This window comes from Acipenser ruthenus, chromosome 9 (genome assembly GCF_902713425.1).
Source record: "Acipenser ruthenus chromosome 9, fAciRut3.2 maternal haplotype, whole genome shotgun sequence".
Taxonomy (NCBI): domain Eukaryota; kingdom Metazoa; phylum Chordata; class Actinopteri; order Acipenseriformes; family Acipenseridae; genus Acipenser; species Acipenser ruthenus.
The window spans coordinates 28732510-28754437 of NC_081197.1; the positions used below are offsets into that span (position 1 = coordinate 28732510).

General features: G+C 41.0%; 1 protein-coding gene across 1 annotated transcript; it reads right to left on the bottom strand.

Moving 5' to 3' along the window:
- Positions 1 to 19322: 19322 nt before the first annotated feature.
- LOC131737955 (basic proline-rich protein-like) lies at positions 19323 to 19913 on the bottom strand (the record flags this gene model as incomplete). Its single annotated transcript, XM_059030392.1, has 1 exon — positions 19323 to 19913. A coding segment is annotated over one exon (591 nt), but the record flags the coding sequence as incomplete, so codon positions are not given.
- Positions 19914 to 21928: the final 2015 nt, after the last annotated feature.

A 21928-nucleotide genomic window follows, 5' to 3' on the forward strand; every position in this document is an offset into this window, starting at 1 on the left:
AACAAGCAGATGTGTCATTCGTATTTAACATCTGTTTTAGAAGTAAGGGACAGCCCACTTACACAACATAGTTATAATACTTATATTAGTGTTTAGCACAGTGATACTCAGTCCTCACTTGCTCAGGAGCCACATGAGCAGTGTGTGTCAGCTAAAGAGCCACAACATGCAGAATAAGTATGACAAGAATATTCAAGTTTAAATAAAAAATTATTAAACTAAATATTAGTGAAATGCACAGTCCAACTGGGTAAAATATTTTAATGAACACTCTTCGTGGTGTTTCTCCTAACTAACTGCAAGTACATATGCACATTACTGCTTTATGTTATTAAACACACTTACTTTATAAAAATATGAAAGCTCTCATTCTTACCTGTATGGCTGTCAGTTAGATACATGGCCCTCCTTCTTGGAAGCAAGAGCTGAGAAGTCGGGTTCTATGGTGGTCACTGCAATTCGAAGGCATTCTTTTGTGTGCTGAAAACTGAGTCGATTCTGCTGATTATTTTTAATCTGAGCGAGTGCAGAGAAAGATGCTTTACATCTGTAAGTTGATGGAAACATCGAAATAAACTGCCTTGCCAATTTTGCGATATGAAGAAGACGGCTCACTAAATTTCCAGAAGTAGTCTCCGTTGTTTTGCCGAAATCGTCACTGCAATTCATCAGAGCTTTTCAACTCTACAAACTCCATCAGCAGGTCAGCTGAATCAGGCATTCCTGAGAAAATGTCCTCCACTTCATCTACTTCCAGGAGGAATGGAATGTTAACCAGAAGCAACAATTTCTCACACTTCTTAAAATCTTGAAATCTTCCAGCATAGTTTTCAGACAATTCGTTCAGCACTTCACAGAAGACTTCTTGATTTACAATAGCATCAGGATTTTTCTCAATGATGCTTTGGACTTGAGAAAAAAGCTTGTATGTACCACTCCTAACATTGCTGTGCAGTACTTGAAGTTTGCAAGAAAAAATCGTGACAGCAGAGTGTAACTCGTACACAATTTTATTCTTACCTTTTAACTTCAGGTTTAACTCGTTTAAGTACTATGTAATGTCGCACAGAAACACAAGACACAGCAAACAGTCAGTGTCATCTGTGAATTGAAAGCGGGAAGTTTCACCACATCTAATAATGAAGAGCTTGAGTGGTTCGAATAATCCAAAACATGGGCGAGCATGCGTCTACAAGAAAGCCACCTTACTTCAATGTGCAGAACTTAATCACTATACTGCGTATCAAATTTGATGGTTCCTAGCTTTGGCCCTGATAAAATTAACCAACTCAATAACGTATTTTATTGCATCGCAAAGATAAGTGAACTTTGTAAACAATGCTTGTTGGTGTATAATGCAGTGGTAAGACAGAATTTCAGCATTGATTTTTCAGACTTCAGCTCTTATTTAAGCAAAGAAACAGCACCGATTCTCTTACCTAGCACAGCTGGTGCTCCGCCTGTTGTGATGGCTGTAATTTTCTCCGGTGCCACGTCAAACTTTTTCAGGACATCCACAGCAATGAGTTTTATGTCCTCTCCTTTTGTACCATTTTGCAACGGTACCATATCCAACATGTCTTCTGTCACATCGAGTTCCCGGGAAGTTGCTCTGACAAATATCAGTAACTGAGGGATACCGTTAATATCCAAGCTTTCATCCACTGCAATGCTAGCCCCTGACAATTTCTCTTTCGACGCATTTTCAATGTTCCCTGAAATACCAGTAGCCCTCCTAGCTGCGGTAGAATCAGAAAGTTGAATTTTTCTCACTTCCTTTTCTAGATCCTTTTATCCACGAACAGTGTTGAACATGCAATTATTAATCATCTTGCCGTCTACATATGGTTTCTTTCACTTTTTATAATTTTGTATATAATTTTGTAAGACGCAAGTGTAACTTGTTGGCTGACATCACAAACCTTGCTAAACATGCATTGTTGACTCAGGGCGCTACCAGATGGGATACTTGTTTTTTCAACTTCACAGCTCTCAGAAGCTCCTCAGGAAACACTTAAAGTGAAGAATCATGATTGGTCAATATTGCAAATAGTGTGGAAATTTGCATTATTTACTGGGAAATGTAGTTTTATAAATAGCCCAATATGCTCAAAATAGAATCTATAGGTTACATTGAGATATTTATAAAACTACATTTCCCAAAAACCAATGCAAATGGGGCAGATAGATTAATCAGAGACTGTGTTTGTGATCGAAGACACATATGCGAGTTTAAAAAAATGAATCTGCCGAAGGTGATAAGTTAAAGAGCGTTTTTAGGCTCGTGAGCCGTGGTCTGAGTGTCACTGGTTTAGCATATTATATACCTGTGACTATGAAGTTGATTTATGCTACTGGTGAAATAAAAAAAAAAAACATTCACTGCAGATCAATGCGACCTGACACATAGAGCCAGCACCTACAGTACAAGGGTAATTGCATTAACTGCTCAATATGGTCTCCATCTGTCTTGAGCAGGGCTTTTTACAGAAAAACACATCATTGCTACAGGGACTCAGCACCCCTTGATGTATAGCCAATGACTTTATGGCCACCCTGCATACATATCAGTGTATCACTCTGCAGCCTGCTGGAACAGCTTTTATGTTGTGGATACATTATGGATGACGAGTTAATTAAATCCAAATAAAAATGTCTCCATTTTTTTTTTTTTTTTTTGCAAGTGCATTTTACAAAATGTTTATTCCACATTAATAAATGCTGTTGTGTTTGTCTAAATTTAAATGTTGTGATTCATCATATTTCTTAAAATATATGTTGATCCTTCTAGAGTATTCTAGATGTATTTACTCCTTTTCATATGCTAGGGTTTTTATGTTTGGTGTAATAGGACAGTATTTCTAGTAATATATATTTAATCTAGCCTCCCATTTTTAAAAGTTGGGCAGTGGTCTTCTTGAAATGAACCCTGCTTATTTATGTACTGTATAAAGGCAGCATGTCCTGCCCCACGGTTGTTTTTGAAGACCATTAGTTGCTGTATTCAGGTGATGCCCTCCACGTCAACGTCTGTTACAATACAATTACTATTGCGGTAGTCGAGGCTGGCCTTAGGTCTATGCAGCACAGTCAGAGAAACAAAGAGGCCACTGACCCTCAAAAACAGTTCAAAATTCAATATTTCTATGTGCTGCTTGACACAACAAACACCTCATCCTTATTGAGAAGCACAGTGAGCATTTGGGGTTCCTGTATGACAGCGTTCCCCACTAAAATATTGTGGAGGGCCACATAAGTTACTCTGCGATTATTGGCGGGCCACATAGACATATTATAACCCCCTTATCCTCAAACATTAAAAATGGAATACGTTTTTAACTTACCTTTACTCGTTGGAACTTCGAAAACGAGTGAACTTGCTTATAATATTCTGATAACGTGGTTTGTAGGAGGTGGTTGCGGCACGCAAACAATGTTGCAGGCGGTCGTGCCTCAGTCTGTTACTGTGCTTGTTCTTTATTGAGTTAATTGTAGAAAAGCTGGCTTCACACACATATGTGCTACCAAACATGAACAGTCCCTTAAAGGCACAGGATACCAATGTGGAGTATTTTTCTTGAGGTACTTTAAACCAGAATTCAGGCACGGAGCATGTCGAATGTATCGCTTGCATGTCAAAGTCAGCTTGAAGTTCCAAAAATTCAGAGTCTGAATTGGCAGTTGCTGCCCCCATTTGTGCCAGTTCAGTAGAGGTGGCTCTCACTGGTACAACAAAAAGATTTTGCAAAAAATGGAAAAAAACCTTCCTATTGCAAAAGTCACAAAATCATGCTTAAACCTCTCCCTCAGTTGAGTCATGTACGTCACAAATACGTCATGTCTGTAGTGATCCTTCAGCTCAGGTCGTTCAGTGGTGATGCACACAAGTTTGAGGAAATGGTGTGTGAACTCTGCGCTTTGCAATTCTCTGATCAAAAGCCCAACTTTTGCTTTGGAAGGAAAGCACACACTGCAGCATGTCACTCACCATTTTACAAAAAACGCTCAAGTACACGTCCACGAGACAACCAACGAATCTCACTGTGCAGAATGATGTTGTTATACTCTGCATCGTAGTGATTGAGAAACTCGCAGAAGAGGCAGTGGTTTAAGGCTCGTACACGCAGGTAGTTCCATGACTTGAGAGAGTTCCCCTTCTTTTATCTTTGCAACCAGAGCATCTTAGTGAATTATGCAATGGTATGAAATAAACTTTCCAACACCTTTGGCTCGTCTGAGCAGCGACACTGCACCATTTTCACATCCAATCATTGAAGGCGCTCCGTCTGTACAAACTGAAACTAGCTTATCACACTGTACATTATGATCAAAGAAATCTGTCAGCTTCTCACATACATCTCGCCCCCGAGTGTGGCCTTCTAGAGGCAGTAAACAGAGCATCTCCTTCTGAAACACATCATCTGACTGATTTGGAAAACGTACAAGTAGCTGTGCAATATTTCGGACCTTGGTTGTTTCATCCAGTGCTATACTGAAGCAAGGCGCCTCGTTCAAGTCAGTTGTCAGCTGTTCAAGTACATCAGAACCAAGAACTCCGCATTGATAGCTGCAAGATTTTTTTCAGTATTTTTTCTTTGTTTGGAAAGTTAGCGTAAAGAATTTTAGCAGATTCAATGAAGCACTCCTTATGATTTCCGCGTCACTCAAAACTCTTATGTTTGAGTAAAATCCATATAATTCAAAAAAACGCTTCAGTAACTACCGGATCCTGCCCAGCTGCCTGAGTTAACAACTGCTCCTGGTAATTCTGCTCTTTTCTAATTATAAATCCCATCGGAAAGCGGGCTAAATAATCGCTGTGCACTGTTTTAAAATGCCTTCCCAGACTGCTCCGTTTCATGACTAACACGATTTCAGACAAATCAGACAGATGGGTTTATTTATTAACTCGATAAAGAAAAACTCGTCTTCCCAGACACAGTTAAATTGTTTGTATTTAAGAGAATCATTTTTATTAGGCCTACTCCTCACACGTGTGCCTTACTTGTGTCGGTTGAATGTGAGGACTTGCTGCCTGGCACGAAACGTCTTCAGAATCAGAGAGCACTGGGGACTCGCTTGTTGTACTTTGACTGGGAGCAGTATTGATGGCTTCAGTAGAAAGCTCTTCATTTTCATATCTTGTTCGTTTTTTGCTAATTAAAAAATGCTCAATTTTTTACAGCTGCTTTCAATCCCTTTTCAAATTTCAAACCTCAGTAGCTATAACTGCTGTATTGATGCCGGCAGGAATTGACGTGGTCACGGGGTTCTCGAGCAACAACCAAAAAGAAGAGTAGGATTTATGATTTAGATTTGGTGATTGGCTGAATAACAAAAAAGTAGGTCGGGTTAAAGTGGCAGCGGCAGCTGGTGAAAAGGGAATGAAAAGTACGTACTGAAAAAAAGAAAAAAAGTACTGTAATATAATAAAGATGTACCAGACGTGGTGGGATTATACAGAGGCAGCTGGTGGGTCATTCCTTGGGACCACGAGGGCCACCTTTGGCCCACGGGACATATAATGAGGAACACTGCTGTATGATATATCTGTCATGAAAAAATATGGAACATCCAACACTTCAGGATCACTGCAAAAACCTAAAGCAGGTTCTGACAAATGGTTCATCTACAGATATTGATGATAATGAGCTATTTGAGGGGTTCACATTTATGCCAGGAATGCTTCATCTAGTTCCATAGCCATTGAAATAATGCACTTCCTGGCCTACAGGAAGTGTTTGCACAAACATGCATTGCACTGAGGATTCTGCTTACAATGCCTGTCACAGTAGCTTCTGCAAAGAGAAGTTTCAGTCATCTAAAGCTAATAACAAATTAACTAAGTTAATTTATGTGTCAAGATCGTGTGACATGTTAAGCAAGGATTTCCATTGAAAATGACATTGCCAGAAGTTTGGACTACACTGTCTTAGTAAATAATGTTATGGCACAAAAAGCATGATTTTAGTTATCGAAATTATAGCAACATTTGCAGGTGTGACAAAAGCTTCTTTTTTGTGTATAAATTGTGCAGTGTCATTTTTAGGCTGCTTTGCTGCTGATTAATAACCAGAAAATATTATAATAAAGACAGCTAGATTGACCGGGCTACCAACCCCTTAAGCCATTGTTTATCTGAAAGGGCCACAAAGAGGTCAGGCCAGCACTGGTGGTAATACTCTGTTTAAATTCATAGATCATTGTGTCTTAGTGTATGGTACTTAACAGTGTTTTCAGGGATCTTTTTTTTTACACTAAATCCAAATGTTATCTTTTTTATTGTGAGTGTTTGAAGGGAAAAAGGATAAGGGGTGTCAGTTTAACAGAACACTTCCATTATACATATTTGATTGATCATAGTATACTATGCTTAACATTTACAAAATACTATAATAAAAACATTGGCAAGAAAGGATATCATATAGTGAGATAAATAGTTTAAATATGCAGTATGTAGAGGGCTACTCTATTTGTCCTTGTTAGATAGGTGTATGTGCCAGCATCCATGCAGTTATTGCTGCAGGATAATCTGGGAGTGTGTCATGTAGACAAATTGTTTATTTAGTTTAATCTTGCCTCACCATTAGTTATGCTGGAGCACAGCTGTGAAGCAGACAACTTTCCAGATAAGTGCAGCAAAGGCCACAAAAAAGAAAGATACTGCCGATTGCAGCTAACTCTCCAGTTGATTGCTATAGTTAATTCTGGTTATGACCTTTTAGTCACCAATATATAAGAAAGATATGTCATCAGTGATTGAGATGCCAGTGTGAGGGAAGTCATTATTGGCTTTCTCTTGAAATTCTAAACGTTTTATCCCCATACACATTTCTCCAGCATCTACTATGGTTTAAACTCTTGTTTAAATGAAAAAAAAGCTATTTATTTATTTATTATTCTGCTACTTTATTTGAATTCCTCAGGTTTGAGACATTTTCAGATAATTGTTGTTATTTGTCAAAGCAGAGCCATTCTATTTTAATAGTCACTAATTACACTCTTGTTAGCAGGACTATAGGGCCACATTGCTTTTTCTTTTGGCCATTATAGCTGACTTTGACACCATTGATCACAATTTGACTATTTGTGAACTCAGGTTTACAAATGGATTGTTTTATGTCTGTCACAATTACCAATTTGTTCTTAGACGAGTTCACCTTATGGTCCATTTAGAATCTACTTTTTACTTGTGCTCTTTGTGTTATAAATGTTTACTACACTATACTATTGTAATGCAGTATTAGAATAAAGTGTAGCAAGACATAATACAATATAACAATCAAGGTAAAGCATAGTTACCTATGATAAGTCATACAGAAGTGTGGCAAAGCAAGGTAAAAACATAGTATAGTTTAAGAAAATTGTTTTAATTTGCAAAAATACTGCTAACCAGGTAAATAACCTTGTCTCAGACTTCCGGTGTTTAGTCTGTGTATACACATTGCCAAAAGAAGGCAATTACAGTATCGCTGAAGAATACTTCTTGTCGAAATGTCTGTCACTGAACAAAGCATTTCTTTTAGTAGTGATAAATGTAGTGCTAACATTAAAACAAATGTTCAGAAACAGGCTGCCCATATGAAAGTATGTTAAAATATTCCAGTTCCAGTGGATCTTCTTAGTTTCTATACCTGTTCCACGATGGCACAGGAGAATCCAAATCATCGGTTTATCTACGCTATTTCTATCACATGGTTTGTGTTCGATTTGTGCTGTTGCTTCGTAATAAATGAATTGCTATCTGTGCTCCAACAGCCGAAGACATGTTAGATCTCAGTTGCTAGAGGCCAGAGCATGAACAGTAAGTGACAGTAACTATGAACTGGTGTACACTGCCTACATACCCAAGCAAGCTGATTGATTACAAAGATGTTCTGCTTATTTATACAGGGAATGGCAGTTTGTTTGAAATGTTCCACTTCCTAATTTGATCATGTCCCTTTACCTTTTTCGATGTGTCTGTGTGGTAGGTATTTTCTGAAGCTGTAACTGTGTAACAGCTTAATGTCACAGCTGTCTTTTAAACCAAGAAACTATTATGTTTTTCATGTCAGGCTAAATGTCTTCTATGTTGTTTTCTATATCTGGGGAATATGGTAATAAACCTGTGTTTAGTTTTACAAAAACAGTCACACCAATACCCAAATGCATTGGTGGATGGAAGTTCTAAGGTTCTAATCCTGCAGTTGATGGTTCCAGCTAGAAAATGTCTTTAGTTGGCGACAGTTTCCAAGTGAGTTAGAAACAGTATTAGCCTGTAGGGGTTTTGGTGGAGATAAAGAAGCGCCATCTCACAAGACATATCGTGTGAATGTTGCGCTGATTTGTTTAGTACTGATTCTTTGGCAATTTTTAAAAAAATTGTTACTGAAAAACATTTTTTTAAGTTCAGGACTGTGGTAATTTTTTAAAATATTAATCAGTACAGCTGCATTATTGCAATTAAATCAAGGCAGTATTTTTTCTTTTAGATCGGGGTGGGATCAGTCAGGCAGAATACCAGAAGGAAATAGACTAAGACCACCACAATATGCAGGGCAATGAACATTTTTTTATTAAATACAGGTGGTTAACTATATTTAACAAATAGGACAAGTCCAGAATGCACAGTCCTGGCATGGGGTTTGTACTTCTCAATAAAAACAATACATGTTAATTATAATTCAAAACAAAGTGCAGTGATGCTTGAGATAATCACGGAGACGGGGCTTACTAAAAACAACAATAGAAACCAATACTTTAAAAACTCCCCATCTCCAGCACTCCTCTAAAACCCCAATGCCTTTAAAATACTAATTTCTAAAACAGTTATACACACACACACACACACACGGAGGGAGACAGGAAGCACAGCAGGAGCCTCACTCTAAATGTCTGCACCTGTTTCTTTCATTTTTCTCCCCAGCCCACCGCCGAACACAAACAAGTCAAATTCTTTCTCTGCTCCTGCTGGCTGTGCGCCCAACCTCCACCAGACAAACCCAGGTTCACATCAAAATGACAAAATCTAATCTCTCGAATGGACGAAATCGGGAACTTTTATACCAGGTGCTCAGCTTCTTCAAAATATTTCAATTAGCACCTATGGGGGCTGAATACAGGAGAGCATCAACGTGCCAGTGAGATCTTTGCAAATCTACAACAAAGTAACATGCCCAAATAAATGTGCTTTATAAACGTTAAAATAAAACAAACTAACATTATACTATAACAACAAAATCAAACGTGCCTAAATAAAGTGATGAGGGTCACTCCGTTACATATAGCAACCTCAAACCCTCTCAGTTACAGCTAGACAACATGGCAAAACTGAATGAAAAAGAATTAAGACAAGCACATAACTTGCCAGTTGTGAGCTCATGCACTGTAGAGTGGGTCATCAGCGATAACTAGGTATCACAGTTTCATGGTCATTTTAATTCAACTATCAATTCTTATCATATATATATGGTCATTTTGATTCAACTATTAATTCTCATCATAGTTGTACTAATATGAGACTTCTTAAATTAGGGCAAGCATGGTAGTTCATGCATTGGAGTGCAATTAGCCTCAGTAATGCAGAATGTTGTTTTCCAATGTGCTAGTTTATAAGTCATTCTGCAATTGAGGGAATATTTTAGGTGAGTACAAAGATTTGTCTCTGAAGAGAAAACCGCATTAGAGCAAGACTAAACTCAGTCTTCAAATACAGAACTTTATTATTTCTCTTCCCTTATGACAGATATATCATGTCTATCTCTTTGCATGTTGGTGTTTTTCTGATAACACATAAAAGGGAGCAAGGTAGTGAACATTAGTAACATAACACTGATTATATGATTTCATTTTCCAGCACTTAGTAAATGTTGCAGTGCTGTTCATTGTGCTTGATAGGTTATTTTGGGTTAGGATGTTACTTAAAATTACAGGATTTTGTGAAAGACCTAGGACCCCTAATAAGTAGAATGTGACTCTGTGCAGGAAGTCAGTCAGTAAAAAGTAATAACAGGCACAACTCCACTCTCCCTAAAAATGTGACATGACATCAGCAATGGCTTTATTTGGTAAACTATCTATTTGTTATGTGACTCAGTTACTCTACTGTACATAAAAATGATAAGTCTTTTAAACAGTGTTTTCTCTTTTCAGGTTCCAATACTGGAGGGTTGATGATGAAGAACATGAAGTGTCCTCATTAATGGAGCAAAGCACTAAAAATGAATGGGATTTTTTTTTGACGGGCTCACTGGACAGAAAGACGCTTACTTGTCTACTGTCAAAGTGAGTTCCAGTATCAAACACGAGTACATCTAGTCTGCTGCGTGCTGCTGAACACGCCTTCATCTCTCAAAATACACTAGCAGCTCTTTTGCTACAGACAATAACAACAACAAAGTAACCCACCAGTTTCGACAGAAATGCAGGATCGCTGCAAGCCCATATCAAGCTAAGTATGATCATGATAATAAATGAGTTAGGCGGCGTTGCTCCTTTTTTTTTGCGTGTAGTATGTAAAGCCTAACAATTGTTAGTTTGCAGTTTTTGGATATGATGACAGGCTTTTTTTTTTGTATGTTCTCTTCACAATTAACAGTTAATTTCCTAGAAGTGCTTACTATAGCTACATATTTATAATTTTATTTAAAAAAACAAAAAAAAACAAATTTATTTCAGTTCACAATCACATTTAAAAATATTTAGCCTATGTATTATGTTTTCTGATCTCTGTATGCTGCTGATCAAGCTTGAACCGCACATTTTATTGTGTTGGTTGTATTTGTAATTTCTAAATGAATGCCCCTAGTACATTTTGGTGGTGGTCTCAATGGGTATATTTCCTGGTTAAATAAATACATCAATAAATACATTTTAAACAATTGTATTTACAGTTAAGGATAATAAAAACAATAGCATCAGTCCAAATTAGATGGACATAGTAATTGTAACAATTTAATATGCGATTAAAACCGCGATAAACTAAGATTATTTTTTTTAATCGTGAGATTAATTACGATTAATTTTTTTAAATTGCTTGACAGCCCTAATATATATATATATATATATATAGTAACATTGCTTAAAAAACAAGGAACTATTTTAAGCGGTTCAGTGACTAACTTTCTATTTAAACAATAACTGCACTCAGACACTCAATACAATGTTGCCGCGGCCGGGATTGAAGTATGGGGTGCTGAAAGGCTCAATACACAGCAATGCGATTAACGCGCCTTGAAATAATTAATCTCTAAAAACATTTATGCGTTAATCACAGAAGTTAACTGCGATTAATTGACAGCCCTGATATATATATATATATATATATATATATATATATATATATATATATATATATATATATATATATATAAACATGTTGTTTATTTGAAAATACACACACTGAATGCAAACTATTAGGCTACACGGTATTGTAACAGAACCTGTCCTGGCTAGGCTGTGTTCTAACTGGATTGAAACAGAGTAGCGTGTAGCTCCCACCACCTTTGGTTAACCAGGACGGTCCGGATAAATAACCCCAGAAGTAGAATGTTATATAATTATGGTAGCTAGGGAACAGAGCAAAGCACCCGGAAACAGCTATAATCAAAAAGGATATCTTTACTTTTAAAAGGAGTATAAAAATGATCTGGGTATACAATTTAGTACAGGCAAAGTGGACAGTGGTAGAAAAACAGTTACAATAACCAACAAAAATGTTTGATCCAATCAGTTCTCATAGAACAAATCAAATTACTATATATTGCAGTTAGACCTTCAGTTAAATTACCATACAGCAATAAACCAAACTTCAATATAAAACAATCAAATAATACATTTAAAACCAATATGTGTGACTAAAACAAATCAAATAGTGTTGGTACACAAACCAATATTCAAATCATAAGAGAAAAACCACACAATCAAGAAACAACAACTTCAGTGCAAAACGATCACACCCACATTTCAATTATAGATTAATTGCTGTATGGATAATTAGCAAGACAATGGCAACTCAATCACTAGGCACAATTGCTGAGTATCACCTAGCGGAGATTAGCTTTTTTAAGAAGTACCCAGTTTTAGTAGTCAGTTTACAAATACAGTACTATCAGTAATTCATAAACTATTCAGGGTAAATCAGCATCAATTAATATTACGTTTAGAAACCAGGTTATATTATATCAACATTTCATACACAGCCGGTGTATATTAGCAGCAGTTAATATTGCAATAAAACTAGATTATTATATCAGTAATTCATAAACCATTCAGTGCGTATTGTAGCTTGCTCGGGGGAAGGCAGCAGTAGGGCTGGTAGGTGACGTAATCACACACAGAGACATAAGCCCGATATACACTCCTTGCAAAGGAGCCAGCTCTTTTGTACAGCGGTATCGGCGCTATGCTTTAGTGCAAGAGGTCCCGGGTTCGCACCCGCCCTCCGCCTGTGTGTGGATTGCCCCGCCTTGTGTGATGTGCCTGCCTGCGGGAACCAAGATCGCTACACTGGTGTCAGGAGCGAAAAGCATGGAAGGCAACTACTGGGGAGAAGATGACAGCGCTAAGAAGCGGCGAGCAGAGAAGAAGCTGCGGGAAGAGTTCCAGCTCCTCACCGAGGAAGTAGGAGCAGCGAGATGCCGACTGCGGGAAGAAGCCGGGCGACTCGCGGCAGAGCTGAAGCAACGGTGGGAGCCTGCAGGAACCGGCATGAGGACGGCGACCCGCGGCTTCCCCAATGACGAGGGGCCGCCGATGCTGGGAGGACTTATCCCCAACTCGCCGTGGTCGGTCGCGGCGATGCGACAGGAGATACAGCAGCTGATGGAAGACCAGAAACCCGCTGAGGGTGGGAGTCCGGCAGAGATATCCCCGCATGCTTCACTTGGCGGGGTAAGCTCTGAAGCCGGTCCCGACTCCCGAAGCCTCGCAGAGCGGGCAGGCTGAAGCCCAGAGGCCGATAAGGAAGACTGTTCGGGCAGCAAGATTTGATGGCAGCACAGCCTTGGAGACGTACCAAGCACAGTTCCAACTCGCTACCTGGGTGAATAACTGGGGCCCAGAAGAAATGGCTGGTCAACTCGCTATGGCTCTGGAAGGCAAAGCACTGCAAGTCCTGCGAGACGTCTCCTCCGACCAGCGCTGAAGTTATGATGCTCTTGCGGCCACCCTGGAATGCCGTTTTGGGTCGGAGGAACCACGGGAACGGTACCGCAAACAGCTGCTGGAGAAGAGGCGTGCTCTTCTTGGCCAAAGAAGGTTTCCTGTGCCTTCCCAGCAGCGGCGCAAGAAGAACTGGCACTGCAGTCCTTCCTGAGGGCCCTGACCCCGGAGAACCTACAGCAACAGGTGCGCTTGACTGCCCCGGTTTCCCTGGATCAGGCCCTGACCCAAGACAATGGGTTGAGGCCGTGCTCCACCGGGGCAGCCGGAGCCAACCTCCAACACGGACCTGCAGGGCGGTAGCCCCAGCCGAGGAAGACAGCGGGGAGGGGACAGCCTGCCAGATCCGGACTACCGGCCCCAGACACAATACTCGCTGCTGGCGCTGCAGGAAGCTAGGGCACCTGGAGCGCAACTGCCGCCAACCGCCAGTCGCCCACCTACCTGACCAGCAAGGAAAACTCTGGAGGGGCGGCGTAGAAAGGGGATCGCCATCCTGTCCACCTACTCTTCCCCTTCCTGATGAAGCCGTTGCCGCTGTGGGTTGCATCGGCCAGGACAGAAGCCTGTACCTTCCGTGCACCTTGGAGAGGGTGGCTTGCCAGGCTCTTGTTGATATGGGGTCCACCATCTCCATCTTACGACCAGGAACCTTGCCACCTGACACAGAACTCGACACGCTATGCTGGACACCCACTAAGGTCTACCTGCGGACGGTGACGGGCCAGCACACACTCATGCTGGGCCACAGACAGCTCACAATCACCGTAGCTGGCTGGCAGTTTTAACACGAGTTTTGGCTGGCCGAAGTCAGAGACTCTTGCATACTGGGCCTGGACTTTCTCAGCCATGTGGGGGCGGCCCTTGACCTACGGCGTCCGGAGCTGCGGAATGGCAGGATACAGGTCAAGTTCGAGACTGACAGCGAGAGAGAGAGAGACAACCGACATGGCCGCCGCACCACCAAAGCACAGCCACCGCACCGCCAACCCAGACAGCAGCCAGCGGGGGAGGTCCGACAGCCAAACCAGGAGAACGGTGACCAAACTTGCCCAGAAAAAGATGACAGCACCCCAGCTGGGGTGGGAGTTCCTAAGGTCCAGCCTTCAGAAAAAACATGCCAAGCTGTACAGGAGCTTTTACAGAGAAGCAGTGAGGGTCTGACCAGAGAGGAGTGGGAGCAGCTGGGGGCATTGCTGATGGAGTACAAGGACACTTTTGCTGCGAGGGACGAGGACTGGTTCAGCGGCCCCGATTCGCCTGCAACCACGCCTAATGGCTCTGGCGAAGAGGGAGGCTGCTGAACAGAAGATCAAGGAGATGGCCACTGCGGGGGTCATTGAACCCTCAGACAGTCCATGGTCTGCTCCGGCTGTCCTGGTTAAAAAGGACGGTATGTGGCGGTTCTGCATTGATTACCAGGAACTGAATGACGTGACCGCAAGGACTCATACCCGTTGCCACACATTGATGATGCCCTGGATTACATCGCAGGGTCACGCTGGTTCAGCTCCTTGGACCTCCGCAGCGGGTATTGGCAAGTGGGACTCGCTCCAGAGGCCAGGCCAAAGACGGCTTTCTCCATCGGACAAGGACTGTGGCAGTTCGCCGTCATGCCGTTTGGTCTCTGCAATGCGCCAGCCACTTTCGAGCGCCTTATGGAGTGGGTGTTGGCTGCTGTGCCCCGTTCCGAGTGCGTGCTGTACCTGGATGACCTGCTGGTACATGCTCCCAGTTTCGACGGTGCCCTGAGGAACTTGTGCCAGGTCATGGACTGTGTTCCTAGTGCTGGACTGAAATTGAACCCTAAAAAATGTGACCTACTGCGGCGTGAAGCCAAGTTGCTGGGGCATGTAGTGGGACCAAACGGCGTGGCCACGGACCCAAACAAGGTGACAACCATGCAGCAGTGACCAGTACCAACCAACGTTTTGGAGCTTTGCAGTTTCCTTGGTCTCGCCTCTTACTACCATCGCTTTGTCCAAGACTTTGCCAGCATTGCCAGTCCCCTCCACCGACAAGGGCAGTCGGTTCAACTGGACTCCAGCCTGTGAGTCTGCCTTTGTTCAGCTCCGCGAGGCCCTGGCTTTAGCTCCTGTCTTTACTTACCCTGACCCGGAGCAACCCTTCATCATGGACACTGATGCGAGCAATGTGGGGGTCGGCGCAGTGCTGTCACAGGAGGGACCTGAAGGAGAGAGAGTGATAGCGTACTACAGCAAAGCCCTCAGCCGACCGGAGCGCAACTTCTGTGTGACAAGGAGAGAGCTCCTGGCTGTGGTGCAGGCGGTCCGCCACTTTCACCCGTACCTGTACGGTCGCCCCTTCAAGCTCCGGACTGATCACGCTTCCCTCACCTGACTCCTCCACTTCCAGGAACCGGAGGGACAGGTGGCTCGTTGGATTGAAGTACTACAGGGCTACCACTTCCCCATCGAGCACCGTGGTAATGGAGCAATGGAGCAGCTTGGTAGTACGGGGTGGGCTGCTTTACCAAGCCTGGAAGGAGCTGATGTTTCAATCAATGCGTGACTGAGCTGACTGGCTCGTCACAGTATTAACAAAACATTGTTTTTGTACTGAAAATTGCATATTGGTGGTCGTTTTCAAAAACAAAAACAATATATTTTATATTTTGTACAGATTCCTAATCAATGTAAAGTAGTAAAGTGATTAAGAAATGTGTGGTGCTAAAACCAGGTATAATAAAATATAGCACATGACATTAACACACATACAGTATTCTATTGTTAAAAAACCTAAGCTAGCGTGAATGAATAAAAAAAAGCCAATCCTATAATCTCAATCAAAGGATACCAATATTGCTCATGAGTCTCTGAATTTAACAAATGTATGCATATCAACCATTGACTGGTCCTCTACTGCTTGTATTCTGGTGAATAACATACCAGAACAACCCTGACATTACCTTAGATGTATGTTAACGCAACTAGCTGCTATCTTTCTGCAGCACCAGTATCCTTTAAAATGCTTACACTGTGAATACAATATGTGATCCGAAATTAAACAGAAAAATGTGATTGCAGGACTTGTATCAGTCTAGAATCTAAATATGATAAAATAAGGAGAAATTATACTTGCATATGTTACAGTACATATTAGCACAGGCTTCTGTAATGTGACAATTATGTGATATTGTCATTTATTACGTTAGATTTAAATACTTACAGTGATGTTTTTTTCTGTATTTACCTCTCTAAAAATTACAGACTTTGCTAATTCATTGTGTATTTTTAAAAACTGTTGATGACATTGCTATTTAATGTTAAATGTTTAACTTCAGCAAAATTACACCAAGCAAAATTATAGTGACGCAAAAAATATAACACCAAACAAAATTATAGAGCCGCAGAATAAATGCATTGCCTCATGCGTGCATCTGTTTTTGAAAGAGTTGGGGTACATATATCAGAATATATCACATATATCACATATATCAGAAACATGGGTCTCACTACAACAGGGATCTTCAACCCTAGTCCTGGAGATCTACAGGGTCTTCTGGTTTTTATTTTAACCGAGCTCTCAGCTACTTAATTGAACCAATTATTGGCTTAATTAGTCAAGATAAACATTAGATCTGGATCTTTATAAAAACTGCAGAATTGGGTCTCTCCAGGATCAGGGTTGGAGACCCCTGTACTACAAGATGCAGCACATACGCACACATAAGCACAGTCACTGGGTCACAAATATGTGAGAACGAGCCGACTTTGTAATAGAAAAGTGTTACTAGACTAACTACACTAACTATCTGAAAAAAACAAATCCCCACCAGAAGGCTGAAAATCTGTAGTTGGCATTGACTTGGCAGAAGGCAGTAGGTGGTAACCACTAGAGATTCAATTCTCCTTACATCATTCCCCACAGGGTTTTTTTTGTACGAGTCTGTTACATAATATATATATATATATATATATATATATATATATATATATATATATATATATATATATATATATATACAGACGTGCTCAAATTTGTTGGTACCCTTACAGCTCATTGAAATAATGCTTCATTCCTCCTGAAAAGTGATGAAATTAAAAGCTATTTTATCATGTATACTTGCATGCCTTTGGTATGTCATAGAATAAAGCAAAGAAGCTGTGAAAAGAGATGAATTATTGCTTATTCTACAAAGATATTCTAAAATGGCCTGGACACATTTGTTGGTACCCCTTAGAAAAGATAATAAATAACTGGATTATAGTGATATTTCAAACTAATTAGTTTCTTTAATTAGTATCACACATGTCTCCAATCTTGTAATCAGTCATTCAGCCTATTTAAATGGAGAAAAGTAGTCACTGTGCTGTTTGGTATCATTGTGTGCACCACACTGAACATGGACCAGAGAAAGCAAAGGAGAGAGTTGTCTGAGGAGATCAGAAAGAAAATAATAGACAAGCATGGTAAAGGTAAAGGCTACAAGACCATCTCCAAGCAGCTTGATGTTCCTGTGACAACAGTTGCAAATATTATTAAGAAGTTTAAGGTCCATGGAACTGTAGCCAACCTCCCTGGACGCAGCCGCAAGAGGAAAATCGACCCCAGATTGAACAGAAGGATAGTGCGAATGGTAGAAAAAGAACCAAGGATAACTGCCAAAGAGATACAAGCTGAACTCCAAGGTGAAGGTACGTCAGTTTCTGATCGCATCATCCGTCGCTTTTTGAACGAAAGTGGGCTCCATGGAAGACCCAGGAGGACTCCACTTTTGACAGAAAAACATAAAAAAGCCAGACTGGAATTTGCTAAAATGCATATTGACAAGCCACAATCCTTCTGGGAGAATGTCCTTTGGACAGATGAGTCAAAACTGGAGCTTTTTGGCAAGTCACATCAGCTTTATGTTCACAGACGAAAAAATGAAGCTTTCAGAGAAAAGAACACCATGCCTACAGTGAAACATGGAGGAGGCTCGGTTATGTTTTGGGGCTGCTTTGCTGCACCTGGCACAGGGTGCCTTGAATCTGTGCAGGGCACAATTAAATCTCAAGACTATCAAGGCATTCTGGAGCGAAACGTACTGCCCAGTGTCAGAAAGCTCTGTCTCAGTCGTAGGTCATGGGTCCTCCAAAAGGATAATGACCCAAAACACACAGCTAAAAGCACCCAAGAATGGATAAGAACAAAACATTGGACTATTCTGAAGTGGCCTTCTATGAGTCCTGATCTGAATCCTATCGAACATCTATGGAAAGAGCTGAAACTTGCAGTCTGGAGAAGGCACCCATCAAATCTGAGACAGCTAGAGCAGTTTGCTCAGGAAGAGTGGGCCAAACTACCTGTTAACAGGTGCAGAAGTCTCATTGAGAGCTACAGAAAACGTTTGATTGCAGTGATTGCCTCTAAAGGTTGTGCTACAAAATATTAGGTTAGCGGTCCCATCATTTTTGTCCATGCCATTTTCATTTGTTTTATTATTTACAATATTATGTTGAATAAAAAATCAAAAGCAAAGTCTGATTTCTATTAAATATGGAATAAACAATGGTGGATGCCAATTACTTTTGTCAGTTTTAAATTATTTCAGAGAAAATTGTGCATTCTTCGTTTTTTGTGGAGGGGTACCAACAAATTTGAGCACGTCTGTATATATATATATATATATATATATTTATATATATATATATATATATATAATTGTAAGATAGCAGGGAGGGGGTTAATGTCCTCCCTGCATAAAAACCATGTGCAAATGCACATGGGTTAAATTTTATTGTTTTATTGTTTTGTTAATTGTTTTATTAGTGACTATCTTCTGCAACTTTGTGATTATTGTAAATTAGAGCCAGGTGCAGGGTATAAAAGGAAAGCAGCCAGTCTGGTCAGGGCTGCTGTGTGGAGAGCCTGCTTGTTAGTGTGCACAAGTGTAGGAAAAGAAAAGAAAAGAAAAGAAAAAGTAGTGTATTTGGGTAAACCGTGTGTTTTGTTTTGGTTTTATATGTCAGGTAAACAGCTTAGCTGTCCTGCACGTTAGACAGGGACCTGCATATGTGTTAGTAAGGCTCTATGTTTGAGCTAGGTTTTTGTTTTGTTTATTTTGTTTTGTAATAAAAGTGCACTAAAGTGCTTCATTGTGCAATTCTGTGTCTGGGTCTATGTTTTTAAAGGTCAAACGAGCCGACGACAGAGAGGCTACGTTACATATGGTGTCAGCGGTAAAAACACGCACTACTGACCCAGCCTGGGGGAGAAGCCCCGCTGTCTCCGGCGCCTGGGGGAGAAGCCCCGCTGTCTCCGGCGCCTTGGGGAGAAGCCCCGCTGTCTCCGGCGCCTGGGGGAGAAGCCCCGCTGTCTCCGGCGCCTTGGGGAGAAGCCCCGCTGTCTCCGGCGCCTGGGGGAGAAGCCCCGCTGTCTCCGGCGCCTGGGGGAGAAGCCCCGCTGTCTCCGGCGCCTGGGGGAGAAGCCCCGCTGTCTCTGGCGCCTGGGGGAGAAGCCCCGCTGTCTCCGGCGCCTGGGGGAGAAGCCCCGCTGTCTCCGGCGCCTGGGGGAGAAGCCCCGCTGTCTCCGGCGCCTGGGGGAGAAGCCCCGCTGTCTCTGGCGCCTGGGGGAGAAGCCCCGCTGTCTCCGGCGCCTGGGGGAGAAGCCCCGCTGTCTCCGGCGCCTGGGGAAGCCCCGCTGTCTCTGGCGCCTGGGGGAGAAGCCCCGCTGTCTCCGGCGCCTGGGGGAGAAGCCCCGCTGTCTCCGGCGCCTGGGGGAGAAGCCCCGCTGTCTCCGGCGCCTGGGGGAGAAGCCTCGCTGTCTCAGGCGCCTGGGGGAGAAGTTATGTAGTTATGCTTTCCTTTTATACCCTGCACCTGGCTCTAATTTACAATTAACACAACAATAAAACAATTAAATTCAACCCATGTGCATTTGCACGTGGTTTTCATGCAGGGAGGATATTAACCCCCTCCCTGCTATATATATATATATATATATATATATATATATATATATATATTATATGCATTATATATATAATATATATGCATAATATATATATAATATATATATATATTTTACAGCATTTATAAATAAAGCATTTATTTTTTCTGATGTTACTGGCAATAAAGTCAGATGAAACACATCTAGATATTTATAGAGGTGTTTAAAAATATAAACCCTCATTAAAGGTTTAAAATTACAAGATATTCACTATTAAAGACCGATATTACAGTTTGTGCTAGGAGCTATAGTAGTACAGGTTTAACTGTAATCTTCCTAAGTTAACGCATTTCAAATATTTAAATAATCTGAGGAAAATGCTGCGAGGCATATTGCATTTCCAATTATCAAAGCTTTTTTTTTTTATTACAGTTCCAGAATATATGATGCATGTACTATCCTGAGCCTACAGTAGAGAAAGTCATTGACTTCTTTGTCCAGGCAATAATAAAATGTTACATTCAGGGTCTGGGGCTACAGTAGGTGATAAAAATGTGCTGCAGTAGAGTGATCGATATATTCAGTCTATAAATAGACTCTGCAGTCTATTTCTAAGGAAGTGATGCAACACATCACAATTTACGGGGAATTTACAGGGTAAAGCTAACAAGTCACTGTGAAAACGTTAACGAATCCAAGATAAATATGCATTTATATAGGTACTGTACATTGCTGTGTGTTAATATGTTGCTAATATGTATTGCAAGCTGGGGAGGATAAATAATTTTACTGTGTACCGTACTACTTATTTTCGTGTATTTTTGCTGGCACTAGAGGAAGAGCCACGCTTTGTTACAGCTGAAGCAAGCTTGATGGCATATGCTTTAATGAAAATGGGTAAGATGATAAAACTAGGACAACATTTTTAAGGCAGCCTGCATCTTAATTGCTTGTGGGACTTGAAGTGACAGAAGGAAATTAGCCAATGCATCTAAATGACACAATGGCCTATAACGGCTACGTTTTCGCTTGGGTAAAAGTAGTGCATTTGTAAACGTGTATTATGTGTTTTATTCTTATTTTGGAGCTGTGGTAATAATCATGCATTTGTAGTAAGTTCCACTGTTTAAGATGATTTACATTTACTGCATACTGTGATGTATGTCTTCAGTATAGATAGAAAAAGAAAGCATTGTTAAGTATAGCACAACAGGGGCAACGAAAAAAATATTTTAAAAAAATAAATACATATTTAAATGCTGCACTTTTGATCATGAAGGAACACAGTTAGCACTGAAAACATGGCAGTTAAAGCAAAACAGAAACTGGTTACTAACAGAATTCCTTAGCAAAATGATCTTGCTTACCTTAAATTTAAGTCACACTTTGAACATGTATTTTAAACAAAATACATGTTCAAATTTGTGGGGAGTGACTTGGATTTGAGGACGACTTGGATTCAAGGTTGTTCAGTTAAGGGACCAATTTACATTTGTCTATGTAAATTACTCTGACACGCTTGAATGAGAGCTACTGTACACAGTAATGCCCACTACAGTAATTGCTTTTGATACAGTGCAGTAAATTAAAATGGCTTTGCAGCAAACTTCACACAGATTTTATGATGCAGCTTTTAAAAGTCATCTTATTTGCTGAAGAAAAGGGAAATCATGCAGCAGAACGTAAATTTGGGACAAGTGAATTGTGTGTCAGAAGATGGCTATTTTTGCTACAAACATGACAGTCACATTGGCCAAATTAAGCAAAGGAGGACAATAAAACTGACTGAAAAAGCTTCAACAGCCGGACAGCTCCACACTATTTTCAACACTTGCATCCTCCCTCCCTTTCATGCATCCTCCCTGGTCGGCAGCAATTGCAAATGAAAGTA